The sequence below is a fragment of the Vigna unguiculata genome, chromosome 2 (genome assembly GCF_004118075.2).
Source record: "Vigna unguiculata cultivar IT97K-499-35 chromosome 2, ASM411807v1, whole genome shotgun sequence".
NCBI lineage: Eukaryota > Viridiplantae > Streptophyta > Magnoliopsida > Fabales > Fabaceae > Vigna > Vigna unguiculata.
The window spans coordinates 20,841,003-20,862,658 of record NC_040280.1 but is presented as its reverse complement, the minus strand read 5'-3'; the positions used below and the strand labels follow the sequence as shown (position 1 = coordinate 20,862,658).

Below are 21,656 nucleotides of genomic sequence, written 5' to 3'. Positions count from 1 at the left end.
GTATGTTGTCACTAACCCTTAGTTAAATTATGTTCTTAACTTAAACAATTTGTTTATGAACTATGAGACTAATGCTCATATGTATGCTACTAAAAAAAGTATTTTGTTTATATCAGAAATAAAAGAAAAAAATATTTGGTTTATTACAAAGTGTTTTTTGAGAATAATAGAGTTGTTATTTCTAGACATATATTTTTGTTGGTAAATGATATATTTGTGATAGTTTGTTTGATTTAAGTGTTATATGTTTATCTTGTTAAAAAATATTTAATAATTCTTCTTTGATATAACAAATATTGAAATTTATGATAAATGAGTGAATTTTGTGAAACTCATGGTTTATTCACTCATTTTTCTCATTTAAAAATATCTCTCCTTTTATTATTATTTGTTTTTTTTTAATTCTTACGGTGATTTTCATTATCTCTCATTTTTTACACTCATCTCTAATTATTTATTTTTGTTAATTCTAATTATGAAAAGTACCTTTCTTCTTTGTCGATTCTTATGTTGGATTAATTTGAAATGAGATGTTAAGTACTCATGTTAGTGATTTGTATAATGATTTCTTTTAAATGACATCAAAGACATTGATGTTACACTTACTTCATGCATGATGAAATGTAGTAAATAAGTAAGAATCATTGGAAGAAATGAGCATCTTAAGATAGAATATATATAAATGATGGTATGAGATTAAAACAAGTAATTCACGTTTGATGTGCGAAGAAATTATTCGTGATGCTTGGTGTGTTTTGCCACACTCACAAATACTTAGAATATTCACGTTTTATTATAGAGGAAAATATATTGTGCCAAAAGAATAACTAATGATATGTATTATCAAAACTGTATTGAAATTTATATTATGTTTATCATTTTTAGTTTTCAATTTAGATATCTTAGTGTTTGATGCATGTGCTAATTTAAAAGAGTGTCGTTAACAGAAACACCATGGAAACAGATTCATGTCAATGGTAATTTTGTTATTTTCTTTTGAGAAGTTGGTGGTGAGCTTAATAGAAATAGAAATGGGAATAGCAAATATCAAAATCTGTTTGTCTGGGCTCTTCTCCTGGTCCATTTAAAGACCCTTGTTGAAATGAAAATAAAGCCCAAGTCGTAAGTCCCAAACTCACCCTCTCTTCTTCGTCAGAGAGCGAAAACTGGGTTGTGTTTGTGCTTTGAGCAGTTAATCGATAATGCAAGCGTTTCGACGAATCACCACAACGACCATCTCCACGGCCAAGCAATTCAATGCTCTTCCATCCATTATTGCCGCCGATACGCATTTCTCTCCTTCCGGCAAAGTTCCGGTGACGAGAAGGTGGTTGTCGAGCCGCAAGTCCCGGAGCGGCGAGGACGAGTGGAACGAGGCTTGGGAAACGGCGTGGCTGCCGGAGGACTTAACGCCGAAGACGCGAGCTCCATGGGAAAGCGACGTCAACTTCCCTTCCTCCTCTTCCTCCGCCGCAGCTGCGGCTGACGCCGTGGCCGAGGCCGACGAGGAGACGAAGGCGTTCGTGGCGGAGATGAACGAGAATTGGAACGAGCGGCGAAGAGGATCGAAGGAGAAGGAGAAGAGGGAAGAAAACGGCGCACTTTACAGCGTGGAGAATATGAAGAAGGATTACCGACTGAAGAAGCAGAGGCTGCACGCTGGACTGTGGTTGAAGGAGATTGAGAAGCTTGAAGAGGCAAAATTAGCCGATTCTGACATTGCTGCTGGCGATGACATTCAGAGATTGATTGATAGTTGCTCCGAGTATACCTCTAGTTCTCTTACTCTCTTTTAAATTGGATTATGGTTCTTGAGATGCTGCTTTATATTGGTATTTGAGTTTGTGGTTATTAATTTGCTTTTGATTTAAGTTCCTGATACTGAAATCTCATCAAGCATTGTGGTTATATTCCATCTTTTATTATCTAATCTCGTGTAGAGTGTACAATTTGAACTAGTTATTAACCTTTGGGAATTTCTAATGAAACATATTGTGCGGTGTTAAGAACCGGATTAGTTCTGTGTATTGCTTGTTCTATATTCTTGTATACTGTGATATTGTTGGCCAATCACCATCTCTCCCAATATTTTGAGCTATAGGTTATGGCTTGCGAATTCATGATTTAGTTTAATGAGTGTTAGCTACATACTATTCTCTGACATATTCTCTCTTGCTTCTCTTTTTTAAAACTACAAATTCATAAGTGTGGAGCTCATTAAATAAAGAGTGAAGCCTAATTATTTTCATGATTTGCATCAAACTTCGGTTAATAGTAGAGTGTGCTAGAAGATGTATTGCTAACAACTTTCTTAGTTTTATATATCTAAAGAACTGCTAATAGTGCATTTATATTATTGGTTGAAATTTGTTGAAAATCACAGAAGTGTGTATATATATGTTCAAGTGGTAGTAGCTTGTGTTTCTTAATTATGTGGTCCTTAGTAATGTCCCTTTAGGTATGTGGATTAAACCATGTTGGAAGAGGAATATTCATATTGTGTGCACACTTAAGTATGCTATGATAGAGCTCACTGTGTTTGAATTGCGGGTAATTCATGGACGCAGTCACCCTTCCTTGTATTGTAACTCGATTTATAAGAAATAGAGTAGTAGGGGGATTGAACTTTCGACCAGTTGGTTGTAGAAATATCTAATGTGTACCTTTCTTTTAATGCAATTAATATGGCATTGCTTTTAAGAGACGTGAACTAATGGTAGCAAATGACAATCTATGAATAAGTACTTGTGTTTTATTTGCGGGGAATGCGAAGGTTTTTCCTTCACTACAGAATTCTTCTTTGTAGATCCCAGATAGGACTGTGACTAGGTATTAACTGCTGACTATTTAATTTTTTCTTCTTCAAATTCTTATGTTATTTTCTTATTTTGTTTTGCACACTAATGTAGATGTATGGATTCTGTGTTTTGTACACTATTTGTACACTATGGATTTTCTGGTCTCTTGTTTCTGTCCACATTAAGGTCTCATAGCATCGTAGTTATATCTTTTTCATCTTTAGTTTTATCTACTTGTGTATTTTGTACTTAAATGGCCGAACAACTGCAGCATTTTTGACCCTGGCCATAATGATCTCAACAATGCACAAGTGCAAACTGCGGAGTTCAAAAATGTGCCTGATGGATGGGAAACGATATCAAAAAATCAAGAAGGAAATGTATGGGAGATGTCCCAGAGAGAAGAAGATATACTTCTCCAGGAATTTGAACGACGTATTGCCTATAGCAAATTTCAGGTGTGTATAAAAACAATAGATTGCCATGTTGATTTTCTAATCCCAATACAAAGCATTGGTATTCTTTATAGGAATCATGTAGTATAATGACAGATACCTAGTTTTTCTCTTTATCATTGACAACTTGATAAAACTGTATGCAGATTGCTAGTTTTATCAAGACTCACATATTTAGCAGGAGGAGGCCAATTGATGGGTGGAAATATATGATAGAGGTGGTGGGACCAAATGCTAAGAGAGGAAAGGGTAGTGTTTCGAGAGTACCAAGTCTGTCTGATCCCTCTACACAACCTTTTAAGGAGGAGAAATATTCGGTTGACAAGACTTACCTTCCTCTTCAGAGAAGGTAGCTTGCTCATGTTGGTGCAGCGGTCGTTTGATTCAAAAATGGGTGAATAAAGGACAGTCACTGCTACTTAGCCTTTATTGACAACAGATGCTCTCCATGCAATCTCGGCTAAGGTTCAGAACCGTGGTTGAATTATAAAAGCAGGTGACGATATGATCCAGGATGAATGTGATACTAATTAGTGGCCTAAAAGCAAAAGGAGTTTTCTCTTTTGTCATGTTAAATGTTACTCTAATATGTGAAGGCATTTAGGGTTAAACTGGAGGATGTACACGAGGATATTGAATTGGGGTTCACAATTTTTTAACAGGTGTTTAATATCTATATAGCTATGTATTTATTTACTCGTCCAAATCTTTGAAGAATGCACTGGAGGTTGCATCTAGGATTGTTGATGCATCAAAATAGGAACACCTGCATTATATTCATTGTCCTCTGTGCCTATCGAAGCATTATAAACAATTAATCTGGTTCGATTTGTTGAGGTTGAGATCAAAGTTAATGTGATCTTGCGCAAGTTGTCTCGCAGTAGTTCTACCTGTCTGTTAAAGAAAATAAACAGATTTAGGCTGCTATTTGTCATGTTTTTTCAATATCCATTAGCTAAAGTTAATTTTTAGGTATTGAATGCAAGGCATTTCTTTCCAAATGCGTTCCTTAAAACATTTTGAGTTGTTTATTCATTAAAAGTTTATTTCTACCATGGAACTCTATAACATACGTACACTTAATGTAAAATTCTATGCAATATATCGAGATACAATTTCAGTTCTATTTTACACTTGGAAGCGCCTAGTAACTATGAGTTCTTTCTTTTTAATGTGAATGAAATCAAGACCTTGTATCCACACTCGGGAGCATTGCACAATTTCTGTCCTGCATTTCTATTACTCTTCAATGAATAAATTGAATATATGCACATTTTTCTTGTCAAATTTAGCTCAGCGAAAAGCAAAGTCAGTGTGTTCATATCCACATACTTGAAGTGGGAAAAACTTTGGAAAAGAAGGCAGTGATTACTCCTGACACTGGTCACGACATGATTTATCTAATTCTCCATCACTTTCTCCATTTTTTTTATCTTTCCTCCTTTTGCCTTTATAGTTAACTAGATGCAATATCTCAACTTGAACTAGACATATATCTAAATTAACTAAATTCATAAGTCTTACACTTAAATCACTATTAAAGTATTGCCATGGTGATACTACAGATGAGTTTAAGGGTTAACACAGTTAATATATGTAATCATCATCAAAGATCATGTAACTTCCATTCCTCCGTGCTCTAGCATCTCTGTCAGCCTGCATATATCAACAACCAAACCATAAGTGTTTTTTATGATTAAAAACAAGCATAGTTGCATATATTCTCATGCTTAAATTGCACTAAAACAAGGATACTTCCTATAAATTCTGTGCTCAATGAAATTAACAAAAGTAACTACAATTTACATCTAAAATCTTCCACAAGATTCTTGGTTTCCATGACTATTGGTCACCAAAAAACTTAGACAATGTGTACCTTGGTTATGAGTCTTTCAAATGCTTCAGTTCCATGCTCTTCCATGTATCTCTCAGCAGCAGAAAGGACATCATCCTGCTTACTAAATATGTTCTTTCGAGGAACATACCACATTTGAGAAGCTCCTGAAAATTTTGGCATTTGTGGCATTTGTGGCATTTGTGGATTCATATAGAAGGGTCTAACATAGTGCCTATAAACATGTGCTGCCCCATTGAACTGTGGAAGAACCAGCCAGCAACTAAGTATCAACTTCGCATAAGGCCAAATGGCAAGCCTGAAATTAGGGACATAATCACATTGAAAAGTTACACTGGAACTGGAATTTTGTTTCTTAAAACTTTTCTTGCCAACCAGAGAACTTGTTAGAGAACTTTTTGAAAATAAAAATGCCTTCAAGTGATAACTAAAAAGAGTAAATGGTATTGGTAAATTACTTAAACTTGACTGTGTAAATACTTAATCATAATCATGTTCATGTATTTAACTCAATGAATAAACTCAAACTTAGAATTATGTTAGATTATTAAAATGAGGCAAACTAAACATTATAGACTTGTTAATAATTTGAGAATGTGTGCACTACTAAAACATTTGTAATTCTTTTACACATTTACTTGTACTTTTATTTGTTATTATCTTATACCTAAAATTTAGTTAAGTCTAATGTTTAAGAGTTATATTTTAACTTAAGGACCTTTCTACCCTCCCTAACTCTCAAGCCATTTATATTAAGAAAGAGTATACATTAGTCTTTTATTTATTTATTTATTGACATACAGCTTTTTATTAAATTTTACATTAATAACTTGAAAATAAATCCAACAAATTATTTGAAAAAAAAAATATAGAAATGACATGAATTAGTTAAATTCAACTTTCTATTTTTTTTATAGACCATTTGATAAAAAATAGTTTAATAGTTACGAATTGAAAACATCTAGTTTGAATTAGAAATGTTAAGTGAAAAGATATGCTAAATTGCTTGGTAAAGATAAATACATATATAAATAAAAATATAAATAATAAGAAGTTATAAACTCAAATATTACTTAGCATTTGAAAAAAAAAATACATTTTTAAATATTAAAATCGATATCTATCACTGTATTTTGAAGGCTAAGTGGAAACACAGCACAATTCAAATTCCCTTCACACTCACCACACTCTTCTCACACTCTATTCTGTGCTTAACACTACCCTTTTACCTTCCACCATTTATTTGAACATCATGTTTAGTTGATTTTGAAAACTAAAAACAGCACATAGAAAACCAAACACACCCTTAAATTTACCCTTCCCTTTCATAAGCTTATCAAGGTTCAACCAATGCACCACAAAGAAATTGCATACTTCAACATATATACATGATAACACCAATATAAAGCATCCAAAAAATGTTGAGATTCAGTGATGAACTTACACTTCAAGAACTTTGGAAAATGTGAGCTCAAACAGAGTGATCAAAGAATAGAGATCCCAATAAGTGAGCCATTGCTGATCATCAATACTGGACCTACTCTCTATGGCCTTTATCGAAGCATATCTGCCACAAACACCAAAACATACACTCACAAACCAAAACCTCACACACACTTTTTCAAAAAGTCACATTCGGAAAACAAAAGCCATACTTACAAAGGGTAAACCAGGGTGACCAAGGGCCTGAACAAAGACCAAAAACACAACTCTCAGATCAAAATGATTCAATGTAACACAAACAAAAAGTTTAAATTTTTCATGTGAATCTACATCAAACAATGGCATTCAAGCTTAGAGATGTAATGGAGAAGAAACATACAGAGCAAGAACATCGAAGTTCTTGAAGAGAACTTGGAGAAAATTGTCGCCGGAAGTGCCCATTTGATGCAATGTTGGTATGGTTCGTTGTGGATCCTTTTGAGTGGAACACAGAAAGAGGGTTAGCAAAGAGAGACAAGGGAAAACAGAGAGGCTTGAAAAGTGGGACACTCCACCACACTAGAAAGTAACTATGAAAATGAAAGCAAGTTGACAAAACAAACAAAAAGCTTACGTTTCTTTTTTATCTATAATTTTTTTGTTATATTAGTTATTTTAAGAATGAATAAAATAAAATGTGTAACTTCTGTGTAAAGCATTTTTATATTGTGATTTAATAATAGTTTTGAACTTATCTTTATATTGAAGATTACTTTTGATTGAGTAAGTTATTCAAATACCTCTCATAATTTTATTATTTTTTTCTGGATAGTTTTCTTTCCTAGTCGAATATGATGTGTTTATAAAATATTATATCGTCATTTAATATGTATTCAATAAACTTATTTAATTATTTAAAATATTAGATATTTTAACACTTTTTTTTCAAACTTAGAAATCTCTTTCCCTCCTATCCAATTTTCCTTTTTAAAAATAGAGCTAAAAAGAATTATTTAAAGATTGAGGGATCTACTATAACAATGCAATGTATTTTTACCCATATAGCAATGTGATGTTAGAAATATGGTTGATATGTTGATTAAAAAGAATTGTATAAAATTATCAGGCTTTTTTATAAGTATTTAATAGTTAATGCAGACACAATAAAAAAAAGTTAGGATCATTAAAAACTGGTCTACATGTTATGTGTTAATTTTTATTTCCTTCAATTTTTTATAAAAGATATATAATATATTTTGTCCAAAAAAGATATATTTGGGAAAAATATTAAATGTGTTAAGGCGCAACAGCAGAGACACTGAAGTATGATGTTTATTTCCATTGTGAAGCGTACGTTCATGGACACTGTTACGCAGTGGTACTCATAGAATTATCAGTGCCAGCTGTCACCAACCATCTCACTCTTTTTTTATGATTAAAAATAAAATAAAATATTTGTAGCATTTCAAAATAATACAACTTCTTCTGTCTTATTTTCTCTATAAAATATTCCCTCGAACTACGAGTTACGGCCCCAAATACAGAGGACCGGATTACGAGATTTTGTAATATGGATAATAATTGTATAAAAAACAAATAATTTCTATGAAATAGTACGAATTTTACGTGGTAATTTTAACATTAAGGAAATCAGATCAAATTTTCGCATAAAATAAATAACAATTGTGTTATCTAAAAGAAGTAATATTAAATTTAAACTTAGGAACTAATATGTATTAATAAGTCAGTATGTTTTTTACGCCTTGTCTTATTTTTACAACCTCTTATAACTAATTAAGTATAATAACTTTTATATTTAACTTATTATATAAGTTAAGTATAATGATTACATACTTTCTCATATTATTAATCACATACATTATACTTCATATTATTTATAGTTTTTTTTTTATAAATTTTTTGTATTTATTATGAAACATCTTTATATCTATTTATATAATCGTTATTGTGATAGAATATGATTTTAAATCATCGTAGCTCTTTATTATAATAAGATGGAATCATTATAAGAGGACAATGATATTTTGACAATTAAATATTGACAATTTTTTTATGATCTAAGTAACATATTTTAAGTGATTTTGGAATATAAAAAAAGAATGAGAATTCACTTAGAAGATATTACCTTAAGTTGTAAGATAAAATTGTCAAAATTTAGTTTTAAAAAAATTATTTTCCATTATAAAAGGTTAAAATAGGAGAAATATGAAGAATTTAAATGACAACTTTCATGTGGAAGAAGAAAAACAAATGCATAAATTAGTTTAATTAGTATTTTGATTTCGATATATATATATATATATATATATATATATATATATATATATATATATATATATATATATAAAAGATTTATCTAATGTGATCATCTAATTTCATTTTATCTTTAATTCAATTCTCATTTAATTTAAAAAGATTTAATATGGTACTTTGCTTTAAAATAATATTAATATCTTTTGAAAATCTCACATGTCTTCTTTCTAGTTTTTTTCCCTCCATCCACCACCTTCCAAACAAATAACCCTCCATCCCACTTGCTCCATTTATTTCACTATTAATCAATACATATGTCCTTTTTTTAATGAATCCCACTTTTAAAAATTAAAATAAAAAATATGTAATCATAAAAAGTGAGAATATATTATACAATATTCATTACAAGAAAATGCTTCATTAACCACTTATATTTTAGTAGTCAAAAGTTGTTAGTCACTATAATAACTAATTTAGGTACCAATTTACGAAATAAAAAATTATTAGTTATTAAAATAGTCACTATTATCAATAAAAAAATATAATTGATCTTTAAATTGGTTTATAACATTTAGCTATCAAGGTTTTAGCTATCAAAGGAAATTGATCACTAAACATTAACTACCAAACTTTTTGCTATCAAAAAAATTGATTTCTAAATTAGTCTCTAATTAATTAGTGCCAATTATAATTTTGTATTTATAATAGTGACTATTTTAGTAAGAAATATTTTTTTTTTATAAATTGATATATAAGTGATTGACGAAAAACTTTTGGTCACTATAATTGGTTATTAACGAGACATTTTCTTGTAGTGATTATAATGTAAAACTTTTATATACCATTATGGAATAATAAATCCTAGGATTAAATATGTTTTTGGCCCTTAACTTTTAATGAAAACTAGAATTAACTCTTCTTCAAAATTTTGAATCAATTTAGTCCTATATTTAGAGTTGCATAAATTTAATATTTTTAACCAAATTTTATTTAGTTTATTTGACATTTCAAATACTTTTTTTAACTAATATTAAAATAAAAATGTGTCACACAATATAAATAACTTAAATACTATTATAAAATATGTTATAACTATATAAGTTTTTTTTTTTTCCCTTACACGCGAAACCCATGCCGTGCATATTCATAACACATCCTAATCAACCGAGTTAAAAAATTTCAATTTGAAAGTCATATCATTAATGATTTCAAATTCATAAAACATAAAATAAAATTTACACGGTAATATGTAGCCATTAAACTCTAAAAAAATATATTAAAAAGGATTATAGAATATTTTGCTAAAATTTGTAGCCCAATAATAGAAATCATGGTTGAGTAATCTTGGGCTACCCATTGTGTTCGCGCTTATTAAGTATCAGGTTAAAAGTAATTACGTTGTGCACTCCCTTTGTTTTTTTTTCCAACACCACATGGATGTTGAAAATGTCTAAAATGTATATAATGTATATAATGTCTATGCTTAAGAGTGACAAATTGTGAAATTCGGAAATATAATATATATTCAATAATTTAAATATATTTTTAAATCTGAAAATATATCCAATCTCAAATATATTTTAAATTACGTAATCAGTAATAAATTTATAAACTTTTTAACTTTTTATTGTATAATTCAGAATATGTTTATAAATTTCATAACTAAAAAATATATTTCATGTTATATAACTTATAACTTATAATATATTTTTATATTTTTAATTTATATAATCTATAATATATTTTTAGATTATACAATTGAAATGTTTCCAACTTATAGATAATTTGGATTGTTTTTCTACACTTATGTACAATAAAAATATATTGAGGTGCTAAAAGCAATATCCCAATTAAATTGTTCTTGGGCCCATATTGATTAAAAGACACAAACAAACCAAGTGAGTTACAGTCTCTCCAAGAGTAAAGAGTATTTTGCAGTTCCAGCAAAATCAAATTTGGTGCAGGTGATATCGTAGTTATACCTCAAGTTTTAAAATACATTAATATTAATATATAATTTTTTTAATATATTTGAAAGTATTAAAATTAATATATTTAAAAACATAGCAAGAAAACAATACTAAAAAACCTTAAAAAATCAGGAATAGGTTGTTCGAAACAATAATACTATAAAACAGTGACAAATTCTGGGAGAATGTGGGTGCATAAAGTTATAATGGTAATGCCAAGTTTTGAATTCATGATGAAGCACCCAATTTAATAATTTTACGTTTCTTCTTATTATTATGTATTATTATGTATGACAACCAATTTAACAACCTCGTTGAAATACACAGTTAGCCAGGTCGTACGTTCAAGTTACCTTTTTCAAATCTTCCTCTTCACTTTCCTTTTACGACCTACAACGATTTGACAACTAATTCATTAAACAATGTTACATCTTAATGATTTCAACCTATTCTATGCCAACCATGTTCCAACTTCAAAACGTAAATGCTGTTCACCACTTCATTTCCAGGTACAATATTAAAAAGGGCTAAAAAATTTAGTCTTTTTTTTTTTTTAATGTAATTTCATCTTAAAAGGGCAGAAAATATGAAGATGAAGACAGCAAAAAAAGAGAATTAGTTAATACCTTTTAATTTTTAAAATTATCGATCCTTGAATCATAGTGATGGAAATTCAGAAATTTGAAAGCGTGAAATAAAATTATCCTCAACCTTAGCCACCTTCCAATGCTACCAACCATTCGTAGATTAGAAGATCCTTATTCGACTAAACATGTATAATTGTAAAGTTGATATCACGTTAATTTGAAGACATAACTAAATAAAAATGGACACGTGCTTAATTAATTATTGAGTGACTAATTCCTAACTAATTATTATCATCGGCTAATTCAGCTCTGAAAGTTACCTTCACTTCGTAGTTGATAACACCTCTTCCAAAAATATTTAATTGTGAAGATCAGATCACTAATCAATTTTATAGATATGGTGCATTTTATGTTAGTAATATATTTTGTGGGTCTTTAAAACTAATAGAATTTATCGGTAAATAACATTAATAATGAGACCCGAATCAAATTATATAACGATATGACTTATAATAAAAAATCTTAAAACAATAAATTTTTAAACCTTCATATATATATATATATATATATATATATATATATATCAAATTTTTCATTTTCTATCCGATGAGAATTTAAATTCATATTTAAATTTTTAACATATATTTTAGGAAAATAAATCAAAAAATTTAAATATGTATTTTTTTTTTGAATTAGTATAAAATGCTGTGTTTTATCTTTAAATTAAATTATTTTTTTTCTTCTAAAGTTTATAAAAGTAATGTAAAATATCTTTTTCAACAAATAGTATGTAAAAATTATATTATAATTGTGATATTCAATTTGTTATACGTCGATTGTTAGAATTTAATAAAATTCAAGATGAAATAATTCATAATTTAGTTTTAAAATAAAATATAATTTTTATAATAATTTGAAGTAAAAAATATATTTAAACTTAAAAAAATACTAATAATTTTAGTAATCAATAACTCAATTATGATGTGAAAAGTTATGGGAAGAATTTTTTATGTTCACATGCCATGAATTTAGCTGAATTTATTGGTTTGACCTAATACTAATCTAGTTCGCGGTGTATTTATTGCTAATTGGATGAATTTTTGCATATGATAACCTTCAAATTTGAGTTTCTCATTGCCTGATATGATGACATATATATATATGAAAGTTTGAACATGGAATATTTGATGATTCCAATCAACTTAATAACTTCTTGATATTCATGTGTTTGGTCCTTTTTTTATTTATGTGAGTTTTAATTATATTATAAATAACTTCTTGATATTTGATTTTACTACGTTTAAGTTATGTCATGTTTAAAAGTGTTTAAACTTCATTTCATTAAGTTTTATTTTAATATATAGATTAAAATAAGTTTTAATACGTTAAAATGTTTTTATTCTTATGCATTAGTTGAGAAAAATATTATAATAGATTATAGTAAAATAAATAAAAAGGTGCTAATCATCATTGTAAACAGAGACTTATGAGGATGTGTTAGATAAATAGAAACATGATGAGTGTTGAAATTATGGCTGAGGTCCCACCTTTTGTCAATCTAACTCTTTATTTGGGTAATCCCTAAGGACTTTATGTTATTTAATTTAAATATCCAGTGATGTATTAGAAATTCCATGTTAATTGAAAATAAAAATAAATTCTTGAAAATATGTAAATGGTGATAAACTTCATTTTTCTAAACTTAAATCCACATACTGATAAAAATATAGTAATGAAACCAGTCAAACAAAAATCAATAAGACTATAGTAATTAATTACATTTATTTGTTAAGTTTATCTATTTGCCAAAAAAAAAAATGCAAAGGTTTATGTAAAAAAATGGATGAACACGTTTGTGTCGTGTCCACAAATTAGTCGGATAAAATGGAAGGGGGTGGTGATCAGTCAACATTTTAGACTTGTCATGGCTAATTAATAAAGAGTTGATCTACTAATTCTAAAGTTGACTGTTCTTTTGTATTTCAGGATTTTTTTAAATTCAAATTTGTAAAATTGGATCTCTGACTTTTTTTTTTTTGTAATATAAGGACAAGTCGTCAGAATATAAGATGATATTACAGATGAAGTCGTCCTGTATTCCACCGATTTCTATTTTTTTTTTTAAAAAGCAAAGTCGTTCTTATATTGAACGGTTTCAGTTTATATAAAAAGTGAAGTCCTCGGGACACATGACGACTTCACTTTTCGATTTTTATTTACGGTTTTAATTTTTCTATTATCAAAAGCACGGTTTCAATTTTTCAGTTCTTACCCAAAAGCTTTTTTATTTGATTTAACATCAAATTAAATCACATTAATAGGTGAATTGTTGGACTGATTTGACTTCTAATTTATTTCCATTTTCAAAGTCTCACGCTCAATCAGTAACACTGATTCTGCGTCAAAAGCATCCTAAAATTTTGAATAGAAAAAAAGTAACACATTTATATGGTATTTTGACTTTAAAGAGAGAATTATACAAAAAAAAAATAAAAACCTGCAACTTAAAAAAAAAATTCAAAAGTGAAGTCATCATGTGTCCTGACTACTTCACTTTTTACTGAACGGAAACCGTCTTGCATAAGGACAATTTTGTTATTTTTTTTTAAAAAAATTAGAAAGCGGTAGGAGACAGGACGACTTCACTTATAATGTCGTCCTGTCTCCTGACGACTTGTCCCTATATATAAAAAAAAAAGTCAGAGACCCATTTTTACAAATTTGGATTGAAAGAGACCCTAAAATACAAAAAAAAAGCCAAGGTTGACACTTAAAAAAAACAAAATGAAAATAGATATGCAAAGCATCTAAAGCATTTCTAATAAATAAATCTAGATACAAGAAAAAAAATAAAAATTCAATACATGCACATAGCAAATATGTCACTATCCAATAAAAAACTATTATATATATCTTCAACCCCGAGGTATGCATGTCAAACATGTTTCAATTATAGAATAACATAATATAGTTGCAGTAATAATGTGTGTGTGAATTATACTTCCGAAACAAATAACATTAACAATTTTATATGTAAGAACAAGAAGAAAAGGAAAAGAAGAGACAAACCAGAGGTTTTGCATGTTTGTTTTTTCCGAAAGCTTGAGGACATGAAGGTTTGTGTAGTACATTGCATGAGCTAAATTCTGTTAAACAATCGAATCCAAAAACCAGTGACAATAGAAGATGAGGAGGGAAGTGAAATGGTGGTGTTCGTGGATCGATGTTAACGCGTCGTTGGAACAGCTGGTCAATCATGTCGGTTTGGCGCTGGTAGGCGACACAACATGGATCACGCTGCGGTCGTTAATGTCGGTGAAGTTGATGTCACTCCTCGCCTCTAACAACTACTCAATCGCATCTTAGTCTCCTTTCTTCTGGAATCGTGCCGGAAAAAATGGTTGCTACCGGCATTGCAGTGGTTAGTGGTGGCGTTGCAGCCACATTTCAGGGCGAAGTGAAGAAGGAGAACAGAGAGGGGAAAATCTTAATTAAACCATAAGGCGAAGTGAATTAACACACTTCTAATAAAGCGTTACTAAATTTAATTTGTGTACTAAGTTAGTAGTTTTTTTTTTTTTTTAAAGAATATATGATTAAATTTTCATAAAATTAATTTAACTTAATGTTATATACTTTTGACTCATGAATCTCTACTAGCTAGGTTTAGTCCGCGAAACGACATATAATTATGTAGGAAGTGTCCACATATATTTTGGGATCCATTTGTGAGGGTTAGATCCATATTCATTAGATGACAAATCAACAAGTCGACAACAAAGTTAGACATATAATCTGACACATTTTATTGGTCTAAGTCGTACACTTCGTTTTAAATCTTCTTCATTCAAAACTCCATCATAGAGAATCCCACTCCACATTATTTAAGCTTCTTATATTTGGGTTTCCAGAGTATTTTTATATCTTGTAATGATTATAAACCATTAGAAACAAAGTTAGTTCATAAGTTGAATAATTAAAATATTCTTAGCATTATTGTTGAATTATTTAAAAGTTTATTAAAATATTTTTGATTAAATTTTTATATATTTTAATTAAAATCCTATCAATCAATTTTTACATTAATAATAGAGTGATCTATATTATCTCGTCATCTTAATGTAAAATATAATGTGACTTTTATCACCATCTAACATTTTAATTCAAATAATTAATGTCAACTGTCTTCACATATTAGCAATTTGGTGTAATATCATTATATTGATCACAAAACTTTTTCATTTTTTTAATATATGAATACAAGTAAAAAGTCCATAGAAATAAGATAACAGTCACATTAACTATTTAAAAATAAATAAAATAGCAAACATTCAATTGAAAAATATAAAATTTTAAATACTCAATAAACTAATTTTTTTAATAAAATCCAATGAAAAATATTTAAATTATGTAAGAGATTTAAAAATTAATTAAGTCTTATCTAAATATTAACTTGATCAACAATGTATAAGTATTCCAACATCATTTTATGGATCAGGCTCAAGATCATAGTTGGAATTTGATGAATACAAAGCGAGTCATTTAAGATAATTATAATTCATAGTTGGGATTTTACTCATTCACACAATGTTATAATAACTTCACTTAAATCATGCCTATCCACTTTCTTGAGAGTTCGAATGAGCCAGCATCGCATTTTATCAACTATTTTTATTTTTGAATTTACTACCATATTCATTTCAAACCAAAGACTAACCAAGAATTTCTTCCAATCATTCTTAATCGCTTGCGCAAAATCTGATTACAATCAAAGTGCAAAGTTTGGGATGACAATTAAACACCCTTCAAGATGAGTGCAAATTTCATATTAAAAAAAATAATTAAACCCCTTTTAATATGTATTACTTTTATCTGACCAAACACATAATATTACTACTATTTCAAAATCCATTTTGTTGACACGAAAAAGAGTTATGCTGGAATTAACTTGAAGGATATATGGAATGAAATAACAGTGTTCGATGAACAAGGTAAAAACAACTGCACTTCTAATAGTTAATTAATAGCTTGTGTACTGTCTATGATGATGAATCTTTTACCTTTTTATTTGTTTCTTTATTCTTTTTACGTAACTTTTTTTTTTTTTGGTGGTCTCTTACGTTTATTTAACAAAGTACCTCAGTCTGTTCTGCTACCTAGCTCTTTCACCTACCCTACTACTGCGCCATGCACTGCTTATACCGATGCATGGACGACGTTTGCATAAATCACTGTCCATTATAATGTAATGCACATCTTCCTCTATTATGGTTAACGATTCTTGTGATGGTTATAGAAGATGAAAATGAAGAAATATTCAGATCTATCAACACATATATAAGTATAACACTTTGTATTCACTCTATATTTGATATAACTAATCCAGTGATACATTGCTTTAAACAAAATACCTTATACCTTATCACTAATCTCAGGCATGTATTTCTATTCAAGTATTTCACGAGATTCACGATTCTACTTTTATTTTTCTACATCGATCTAAGTTGATTACGAATAACGTTTCATTTCATTAAAGATAATTTTTTAACGATAATAATTTTTAATGACAAAAAATAATTAGTTATTGTAGTAATTAATTTAAATATTAATTTATAAATTAAAAATTATTAGTAATTAAAATAATTTTAAAAAAAATTATAATTAATTTCTAAATTGATAACTAAAATAATTTATATTATTAATTTATTTTTAAATTGATTATTAACATTAATTATTAAGATTTTGACTATCAAAAAATTGATTTTTAAATATATTATTATCACTAAAATTAATTATTATTTAAAAGTTCTTTTTTAGAGTATTTAACCTTTCATTAATATATCACCTTATGTATATGTTAACGGCACAATGTAAAACCAACCAGTAATGCTGTGGTTTTGACAGATACAAAGACTATGAAATTGTGGTTTTAATGATAGAAGTACGTGACTCCATGAACCCAACACAAAACACAAAACATTTTGAGCTAAAAAGCAAGAAAGTCAAGTAAAATTTTATAAAATTTGTAAACTCTACTTGATAGGAGGAAATAAAATGACAGAGAGGATGTATGATGCAATGAGGGTTTTCAAATTTTATTATCAGAAAACGGAAGGCTCAAAGCTGCACTTCTGAATAAGTAAAGGTATTCGGACAAAGCAAATTTATTGAATGTAATTTAATTGGATTCTTCAGGAAAATTTTCCAAAAAGTGGTAAAATTGGAAAAGAAAAACTGTAGCAAAAAAACTAGTTAAAAGAGAGGGTTTGAGAATTAAATTTGTTTGAAAGGAATAGATAGAGGCAAAAGGGTGGAAATGGTTTTGATATGATTAGTTGTAATTGGTGCAATGCAGTACATTTAATAAGCTGAGACAATGATGGAAAGTAGCATCGATTTTATAGAGGAAAGAGAAAGAATGAAGATGGTGATGAAGCAGTGGCTGTATGTTAATTTTAGGCAATGGCCAACCTTGGGGGCTCACTGGTCACCACCTGAGTTTAAGAGGTATCTACTTCAAAAGCCTGAAGAAAGTGCTGAGGATTCAGGACTCGCCTCTCTCATCCAAAACCATCTATTATATAGATATTGGTCCCTAGCTACCTATTTATCTAGTGCAGTACACATACATAATTCACAACTGCAGCAATAAGGGATGCATCATGCATGTCACAGTCTTTCCAGTACTTACCACAACACCACACCATCTTCAACTCATTGCAGTAAAACATCAAATTCCTACCTCATTACACCAATAATGGATACTTAAATAATTACTTTCTTAAACCTACCCACCTTCCTCTAAACAACACTAATTTATTAATCACCCAAATCTTAGTGCTGCACCAACCACACAAAACCATCATTAATAACAGACTAAGCTATATCTACTACACAAAGTATAAATATACGAGTATATATTAATTTCTTCTCCAACCCTAACATGATCAACCTCACCAAAATCACACCAAAGGTCCAAAATCGCATACTCAACTCAATATACCAAAGCAATCAAACCCGCGCTTCTTGCATGTTTTTGCAAATGAACATAACATATGTAGTTACGTATTTAATATATAATTTGGAAACCACTGATCAGTAGCACTACTAGTAGAGATAGTAACACTAGTAATAATAGTGATTAAAAGAAAAATTAGGAAGCTAGCATCAGATCATACACGTGATTATTGGACCCTCAGGAATGTTGACTGGTTGAGTCCCGTCCGTCATCTCCGCCGTGAGCTTGTCCGCCGCTTCCTGGAGACCTCGAGACGCCGTTCGCCGGAATCTGTCTGTAGGCATTGAGGGCTGCAAGCATGCCTAAGTTACTTTCACTTAGAAGTTGAGCACCGCCGTTACCGCCACCGCCACCTCCGCCACCAACCATACCAGAGCCCAGTTGACCACCGGGCATAAGGGGCATCGGAGAAGCAAAATTCATGAAATGAATGCCACCTGGGGGAGACATACCTCCTCTATACACCCCACTGTTCCCAACAGAGGGAATTGCCCATATGGGATTGTCGTTACCATTGCCGCTGCCGCCACCGCCACCACCGTTCATGGATTGGTTACCGTGACCCGCCACCATCCAAAACGCCGCCGTATTGGAGGCGTGGCTCGACGGAAGCGACCCTGTGCTCGATTGTATCAAATAGCTTCCCATTTGTGAGAGTTCTTGCTCCGGCCTTCTCTTTCTCCCTAAGCTACCGTCAGAATCCGAAGCCACCGAGTCAAGGCCGCCACCGGATTCTTCTCGAAGCTCTTGTTTCGCTTGCTGAATTACATTGATGTTACCCATAGGGTTGAAGTTCAAAATTGCGGAGATGGAAGAGGTGTTCTCCAACATGCTCCTCCGAGAATCCTCCATCACCATGCTCATGCTCCGGTCCCACTCCGCGCGGTTCCTTAGCTGCGCCGCCGCAGCCGCAGCAGCGGCTGTGGAGGTCGAAAACGTGCTAGGGTTGAAGTAGTTTCCGCGGAAGTAGTGGGAGGGCGCCGACATGGTGGAGCCGGAGCTGCGGAGGGAGATGTTGAGGGAGGTGAAGTTGGCGGGAATGGTGCCGGTGCCGGTGGCAGCGATGACCGCAGGCTCGGCCTGCTGGAGGAGCCACTCTATGGTCTCTCCGTCAGACTTGTGTCCCAGCTCACGCGTTAGCTGAAAGACTCTGGCAGCACAGGCCGCCGGCATGCGGATCCGGCGGCCTCGGCCATCGACCTTGGTGTGGCGGTCCTTGGTGGAAGTCCTCTTTGGCGGCGGCTTCTTGGACTGCTCCGCCAAGTGGAGGTTGTTATTAGTTACAGAAGTAGTAGTAGTAATTGTAGTTGCAGTTACGACGCTGTCCCTGGTAGTGGTGGAACAAGGTTGTTCTGTGACGTCATCAACGTCCTTTTTCTCTAACAGCTGCAGAGGGAAATTGGGTCTGCTTCGGATCCCATTTTGATGATCAGCCTCCAATTCCATGATCTTGCTATCTCATATAACCAAGCTCTCTATAAGCACTTTTTTTAAAGAAAAAAAAAATAAATGAATTGGTGGGGTTTATTTAAAAAAAAAAAAACACACTCTTTCTCCTATCTGGTAGCTAGCTAGCAGCTATAGTGGAAGTAGTAGTACTGCCACTATATATGTTTTGAAAATATATATATATATATTTTTGTATGTGTGTAGCTTGGGGGTGGGTGACCCTCAAATTGTATCGCTTAGTGGGCTAGTGGGTCTCTCTTTTCTGTGTTTGTGTGTTTTTTGTGGAGCATGGAACTCCTTTCAGATGGGAGCTTGGAGCTGAGTTGTTCTGTGTGTGGAAAGAGAGAGAAGAGAGAGAGAGAGAGAGAGAGAAAGAGAATGAATGAATGATAGAGGATAAGGGAGAGGAGGGCAAGCTTTAAGCAACAAAAATAATGAGTGGGAATAATAAGGGCTCAGTAAAATTTGAAAAAGCATAGGGTTTCTCTTTCTTTTTGTTTTTTTATGAATGGAATCCTTTTTTTAGTCTTCTCTCCTTTCATCACTCTTCTTATTTTCAACACTCTTCAAATCAATCTCTCTATTTTTCAAGTTTTTACTTTTCTCAATTAGACCCTGCAACATGCTAGCTGTACAATAAATCTTAAATGGAAAACAATCACTCTCCTCCTCTTAATAACTTTTCATAATTCCATGAAGAATGAAATAAAGAGGAAGAAGAATATTGATTTTTGAGGTTTGAGAAGGTTTAATTTAATTTACTTTAATTTAATTTTGTTGGCATTGAATTTTGCAGTGGAGGAAATGCAAATAGAAGTAAAATACAGGGTGTCATTTGATTGTGGTTGGACAGTGGACAGTCTCTTGATTCAGACTCCACGTGCGGTGCTCTTTATCATTCAATCCATAAAGACTGTGGTGGCCGGAATGGGACCCAAACTCCTAAGTCAAAAATCAAAATAAAAACTAAGCCAATTAAAAAAGATAATCAAGTGGATCCCATCTCATTCAACTCATCATTGCCCTTTTCTTCTTCCTCCTTTGCCCCTCCTTCTTCCATTTCTAGGGTTCCCACTTTTCCATGCTTTTTATTTTCCCATTAATCATTCAAACAAATACCATTGTTTAACTAACTAAAAACAAATCTAAATCACGTCATCTTCTTAATCCTAGTACCTCTCTTCATCATTGTACTTAACACTCCTCTTTATTCAACAAACAAACATGCTATACCTTAATTATTTTTCAGTCAATCAAGTATAATATACGTACACCAATCTCTGTAACCTATGGTCGTTTTCGTGGGGGAATAATTTCGGAAATTTTCTTTTCTTTAATTGTTTCCTACAAATTATATGCATATATGAACTCAATAAGAGCAATTTTCAAGCTGTGAATAACATTTCGTATGCAATATATCAGCAAGTTTTCTTAACTTATATGCCACTTGCTATTTTAGTAGCTACGTTGTTTATAGAGCATTAGAAGCAGTTGGATTGGCTCAAGAAGATTATTAGGTAATCTGGGATTTAAGTTTACCTATTTTGGTCATGGTTTGTTAAAGCTTCAAGTTTTCTTTCTTAAACTTACTGTTTTATTTTTTTTCTTCATTCGTACCCATTGATAAATAAACGAATGAAAATGTTATTTGCACATGGTTCGACATGGAGTAATTTTATCCTGGTTAATGATAGCGAATTTGATGGTTAATTATTAATTAATTAATTTACAATAGATCATCTTATTGGTTATTAATAACAATTGTGAAGCTAATTCTTCGAGATGGTGGTATATACACACACATATCTGTGGTCCTTGTGAATTTTGA

The 21,656-nt window shown here is 31.1% G+C and overlaps 3 protein-coding genes across 3 annotated transcripts; 1 reads left to right on the top strand and 2 right to left on the bottom strand.

Annotated features, from left to right (window-relative positions):
* Nucleotides 1-1,122: 1,122 nt before the first annotated feature.
* On the top strand, nt 1,123-3,949 carry LOC114173931. The gene is made up of 3 exons (XM_028058614.1): nt 1,123-1,765; nt 3,070-3,256; nt 3,400-3,949. Exons 1-3 carry the CDS (start codon nt 1,203-1,205, stop codon nt 3,604-3,606), a joined length of 957 nt encoding a protein of 318 aa, XP_027914415.1. The 5' UTR covers nt 1,123-1,202; the 3' UTR covers nt 3,607-3,949.
* Nucleotides 3,950-4,725: 776 nt separating this feature from the next.
* Nucleotides 4,726-7,133, bottom strand: LOC114173932 (HVA22-like protein c). The gene is made up of 5 exons (XM_028058615.1): nt 6,931-7,133; nt 6,768-6,794; nt 6,553-6,675; nt 5,130-5,406; nt 4,726-4,909 (listed from the first exon to the last, which is right to left on the bottom strand). The coding sequence occupies exons 1-5, from the start codon at nt 6,990-6,992 to the stop codon at nt 4,841-4,843; spliced, it is 558 nt and encodes a 185-aa protein (XP_027914416.1). The 5' UTR covers nt 6,993-7,133; the 3' UTR covers nt 4,726-4,840.
* A 10,605-nt stretch (nt 7,134-17,738) lies between these two features.
* On the bottom strand, nt 17,739-20,239 carry LOC114173990 (transcription factor TCP15). Its single transcript, XM_028058707.1, has one exon. The coding sequence runs from the start codon at nt 19,823-19,825 to the stop codon at nt 18,557-18,559; it is 1,269 nt and encodes a 422-aa protein (XP_027914508.1). The 5' UTR covers nt 19,826-20,239; the 3' UTR covers nt 17,739-18,556.
* Between the last annotated feature and the right edge of the window lie 1,417 nt (nt 20,240-21,656).

Bases quoted from the DNA above. Each gene is read 5' to 3' on its own strand.
- LOC114173931 (XM_028058614.1), top strand. From the start codon at position 1,203: ATGCAAGCGTTTCGACGAATCACCACAACGACCATCTCCACGGCCAAG. The intron at 1,766-3,069 runs GTATACCTCTAG...GAACAACTGCAG, and splicing joins TTGATTGATAGTTGCTCCGA to CATTTTTGACCCTGGCCATA. The intron at 3,257-3,399 runs GTGTGTATAAAA...AACTGTATGCAG, and splicing joins TTGCCTATAGCAAATTTCAG to ATTGCTAGTTTTATCAAGAC.
- LOC114173932 (XM_028058615.1), bottom strand. From the start codon at position 6,992: ATGGGCACTTCCGGCGACAATTTTCTCCAAGTTCTCTTCAAGAACTTC. The intron at 6,795-6,930 runs GTATGTTTCTTC...GTCTTTGTTCAG, and splicing joins AACTTCGATGTTCTTGCTCT to GCCCTTGGTCACCCTGGTTT. The intron at 6,676-6,767 runs GTAAGTATGGCT...TGTTTGTGGCAG, and splicing joins GTCACCCTGGTTTACCCTTT to ATATGCTTCGATAAAGGCCA.
- LOC114173990 (XM_028058707.1), bottom strand. From the start codon at position 19,825: ATGGAATTGGAGGCTGATCATCAAAATGGGATCCGAAGCAGACCCAAT.